General features: G+C 47.0%; 1 protein-coding gene across 1 annotated transcript; it reads right to left on the bottom strand.

Moving 5' to 3' along the window:
* Positions 1-1,450: 1,450 nt before the first annotated feature.
* Positions 1,451-2,224, bottom strand: LOC101663413 (transmembrane epididymal protein 1-like). The gene has a single exon (XM_004706692.1). It carries the CDS (start codon positions 2,222-2,224, stop codon positions 1,451-1,453), a length of 774 nt encoding a protein of 257 aa, XP_004706749.1.
* Positions 2,225-4,990: the final 2,766 nt, after the last annotated feature.

Below are 4,990 nucleotides of genomic sequence, written 5' to 3'. Positions count from 1 at the left end.
GTTTCTTGCTCTCCTCTCCAACCCTCCTCCAACTCTTTCAAATTGGTGGCTCAAACCAAATGGCACACAAGTGCCCTTTCCAGGCTAATGTAAAGTGGATGCTTGGGTAAAGATATTTTTCCTAAAAAAAAAAAAAAAAAGATTGTTACCTTAGACATGTTTCTTGCTCTCCTCTCCAACCCTCCTCCAACTCTTTCAAATTGGTGGCTCAAACCAAATGGCACACAAGTGCCCTTTCCAGGCTAATGTAAAGATAGTGCCCTCTGGTGTGCTGTGGGGATGACTACACCTTTCTCCCCAAAGCTCTGTTAGGAGGTTGGTCTTCGCCCTGGCCTGCCTTAAATGTATCTTTGCCGAGCTCCGGCAGCCTAGTGCTGCTAACATCAGGTCGTTCATTTGCAGCCCCAGCCTCACTCTGCACCAAGCCCACCTATTTTAGCAGTGACCAGGAATCAGCGAAGCTGGACATGTACAAAGAAGCAAAAAGGATGGTATAAAGGTGCCCAAGTTTCTTCACTCCACCCCTGATGCCCAGCTCTATAGCATTCTATGACAAATAAATATTGAGCTACCATAAGCTAATTCCTAAACCCTTTTGAGTTTTCCCCAGTGGAGTAATTGAAGGACTATAAAGAAAATGTGCAGAATAAGCAGTTCCAATTTATTATCCATGTGAAGCAGGAAAGTGTGCTTCCAAGTGAGTTCACTTCTTGGAAATGGACTCGGGTCTTGGTTCCATCCACCCAGAGAAAAGAATCGGACACCACTGTGCTCAAGGGGAGGGGGATGAGTAGCGGGTAGAAACCCTGGAAGCAGACGTGCCCCTGGGAGCTTCCACTGTGTGCAGGGTGTTGCCATGTTCCACTAAATTCTGCAAAGGCAGTAGTAGCCTTAAGGGATCAGATTTCTGGAATCAGATGAAAACTCTCAACAGCTCAAAGGGCTTCTGGGTAGACAAAAGAACAGTTCAGAGTTTGCTGGAGAAATGCAAAGAAAGTGTGAGGACATGAACATTCTTTGAGTGGAAAAAATAGGATGTGCTGTAATTGGTAGGTAATAGTCTCTATGGGGAGTTTGCAAAGGTTCAACTGCAGGGTGGAGTAAATTTAAAGATTTTCTGGGAGGGGGGTTCACGGGCACAGAGAGGATTGGGGCAGGCAGATTACCTTGGCTGGACCAGAGTAAGAGAAGTGAGGTGGGAGAAAGGTTGTCCGTATGTCCCTCTTGTTTAATTTCACCGAGTAGCAAGAGGGCCACGAGGGTGTATGCCCTGCCCGGCAAGAATCAGCCATCTCCGGTGGATCCTTTGAGAGAAAGAGCCTGATCATCTTCTCTGGCAGCTCCATGTCTTACAACTCCTCATTCAGATATTCCAGATTTTTCAGGTGAGATGCAGCTACTGGGGCGGGCGGTGGGGTTCGGGGGTGGGTGGGAGGAGGAGACTCAGGCATCAACAGATGTAACAATACCACACGAAGGAGACACCATAGATCCAGATCATCAAAACAGCGATAAAGATCACATGCCAGCTGAAGAAGATGGTGACAAAGAGAATGTCATTGTTGTCATCATCCATCCATTTATAGCCAGAAATGGGTCTGAACAGCATAAAGCCTAAATGCATCAGCCAAGAGCCTACCAGCATATTGAAAAAGGCTTTCATCACCCAGATCTGAGGCAGGTCGGGAGCCCACAGCTCTGCGATCACCACCACCGTCAGCAGGAAGATGGCCTGGATGAGCAGGATGTGACCCTGACGCTCCACTCCTTCTGTGTCCTGAATGTGAGACACCATCAAAGGCAGGCACACACACAAGGTTAAGGCTTGGCCGCCTTGTTCCAAAGGAGCACATCTCCAGGGCAGCAAGTTCTGGCTCAACACATCTACACACCCACTTAGGAAGAAGCTCAGATATAATGTAAGATGCTGCCACTGTTTGTGGTATAAAAAGTTTCGCTGGTGGTATAGCTTGGTGATAAGTACAAACTGTCCAGGAATGCTATGCAGTTCTTGAGCTACTAAAATGCAGGCGCCCAACATCTTCAGCAATCCAACGTAGTATATTTGCCGCAGCTTGGCCCATCTTCCCTTGCTCCAAGGACGAGTTGGTGGATACTGGGCAGGACAGTTGCACATTGAGGCCTTGAAGGACATTTGTGCATGATAAAGACCATAAAAGAAGAAACACAGCCCTGGAAACAGGTGACCCTCAAAGCCTCCCATGGAACTGAAGGCAGGTTTGACCAAGGGCAGAGAATAAAGACCCAGGAATGACCAAGGCCACCTTGAGCTCTGGAGTGTGGAGGGATCTTCCTGCAGCCCACTTATAGGCTGTCTGTCCAGCCCACTGTATTCACACACAAAAGAAACATGGTTTTGCAGGAAACCCTAACCTAGGGTGGGGTGGGTGTCGTGGCTTCCGTTCGTGTCCTTTGCTCTGGTCCATTGAGAACTAACCAACCTTGGTAAAGCAATGAAATAAGCATTTTCTCCAGCTCACCCACTGGGCATCTGCCATTCTCAGAGACGTGCTATAGGGCCCACGTTGACGTTCCTCCCTCTTGTCCGCGACTCCATTGGGCGTGCCTTACTTCACTCCCAAATGCAAGGGAGAATCCACGGAAAGCGTGGAAACCCATAGAATAGAGTGCATCGTTCTTCCTACAGACAGTAGATACAACTGCCCTGCTCGGTATGCTGTTGAGAGCAGAAGGAAGCATACACAGCACCCAATTTCCTGACACGAGGTGAAGATTGACAGCAAAAATGTTCACTCCCCCCACGCTCTCGTCTTCCGCTCTCCAGGGAGAACTGAAACGCCACCATGTGAGACTCCAAGTCAACATGCCTGTAAAAAGGCTTACCCATTGGTGGTGAGTTGGAACTTCGTGAGCCAGTGTTTTGCAATAAGTATCTCAATAAACACCCCAGGTGTTTATTGGGCACGCTTTGGGAAACACTGAAATATTCTAAGTGTAAATGTCCCCGTCTAATGTTTTCTCTTGTGAAATATTATTTAGAATGTAATGGTCGTATTTCCATTCATGATAGCTAACCAAGTACAGAGAATGTCTCAAATTAATGTTTGCTTTGTATGAATATAGATTCTGAAGGCTTCCTGAGATGTATTAGTTGTTCAGTTTTCTTTTGCTTCAACGGTGAATAGGTCTTCTATTTTATTTTCTGATTAACGTTAGTATGTTGTTGATGACTACCATTGAGCCACGTCAGACTCCTGGCAACCCCACGTGTTAGAGGGTTGAACTGTACTCCATAGGGTTTTCTGGGTTGTGATTTTAACAAAAGCAGGTCGCCAGGCCTGTCTCCTGTGGAATTGCTGGTGAGTTCAAACCCCAGAGCTTGAGGCTAGCAGTTAAGCACAAACTCCTTGCAATATCTACACCCAAAATACCAAACTCCTTGCCATGGAGTTAATATTGATGCCTAGTAGCACTAAGGGACCGAGAAGCATTTCCCTATGGGGTTTCCAAGGCTGCACATCTGCATAGGACTTCACAGACTGCCAGGTATTTCTGCTGCTGCACAGCAGTGGGTGGATTTGAACCACTGATCTTTGGGTTAGCAGCTGAGTACTGTCACCACTGTGCCACCAGGGCTCTTTGGTGCTCTCATAAACTATGTAAATTTTGTTAAAATCATTTTATTGGGGACTCATACAACTGCACTCTGTAGGGGTCTCAGGGCTGATTTTTATAGAAGTAGATTGCTAGCCTTTGCTTCTTAAGCTCCTCTGGGTGGATTTGAACCTTCCCTCCTTTGGTTAGCAGCCAAAAGCTTTTAAGCATTTGTGCCACCCTGAAGTTCCTTCTAGAAGGTTGGTTGGCTACAAAATGTACACGGATCTACTCAGTCATAAACTGACTATCAACAAAGAGTACCAAAACAAAACCAAAAACCCCAGCTCAACACAAGGCAAAAGTGAAAATCCAGCAAGCTGGCTACTGTACCCGGGGTCCTTCTTCACAGACTAGATCCTCAGCCCTCAGGGTCCTCAGGAACGTGAGGGCCCAGCACCCTAGTCCGCAGGCTGGACCATGATGTTCTGCCACCCTTCAGTGGTACAGTTGGAAGGAAGGGCCAGCAGGGGCTACCCCTGTGCTCGAAGGCAAGGGACGTCAACAGCAAGTAAGTGGAATCATCTCTGTGGAACCCCCACCCCCCCTTTCTCAGGAGTCCTGCATGCCACACACTCTCTCCTGTTGCCTCTAGCGGATTCATAGCAGGAAGAACTGACCCCTGGGGTTTTCAATGGCTGTGGCCTTTCAGACACTGAGCACAGGCCTTCATGCCTCTCTTCCCGGTGGCTCTGAGTGGGTTGGACCTTGGTCATTTCCTCCAGTAGGAGCACAGTAGTGATGGCAACACACTCAGTGCTTAGAGCTACACACTCCCCTATCGACAGTTCATGTGCCCACAACACACCCTCAATCCAACATGACTGGACAAAGGTGTAAGTGGCTGTGGTAGTTACGTAATCGGTTGTCAGTTAGCATTTACCAACATGTTTCTGTCTACTTTCTCTTGTTTAAAAAAAAAAGAAAAAGACCTTTAAAATCGGGGGGTATTCAATAGAAGGTCAGAAAGGGTAGGTTTGAGATGGTTGACAATATGGCTTCTCCTTTGGCATGTTTAATTGTGATGCTTAACGGATGTCCTTGCAGTTTAAGATGACACTGTTAATATAAAATTCTCTATTAATGATGACCTGAGCCCTGCCAGTCGATGAGAGGATCAGCAGAACCTGGAGGGTCTTGTTTGGGATTGGCATTCTCTATTGTAGTTTCGTTCCTGTTTGTTTTAACATGTTCTTTTTGTTTCACTGGAAAGGACAGATGATGCTCAGTGTTAAGTGTTGCAAGTGCACACGTTGCTTGGTTACAATAAAACTCAACGTGTGCACAAAGGATTTGACACTTCCTTCTCAGAACAGACAGTGAGGACCTCCTGAATTTGATGGCCTCAACCGAC

The sequence above is a fragment of the Echinops telfairi genome, unplaced genomic scaffold, assembly GCF_000313985.2.
Source record: "Echinops telfairi isolate 266 unplaced genomic scaffold, ASM31398v2 ScPeMD7_7424;HRSCAF=8462, whole genome shotgun sequence".
NCBI classification, from domain to species: Eukaryota; Metazoa; Chordata; class Mammalia; order Afrosoricida; family Tenrecidae; genus Echinops; species Echinops telfairi.
The sequence above is the reverse complement of the archived record's forward strand: the minus strand, read 5'-3'. Positions and strand labels throughout refer to the sequence as shown.

What these genes read in the sequence shown, in the direction of transcription:
- LOC101663413 (XM_004706692.1), bottom strand. Translation starts at nt 2,224, where the DNA reads ATGGGAGGCTTTGAGGGTCACCTGTTTCCAGGGCTGTGTTTCTTCTTT.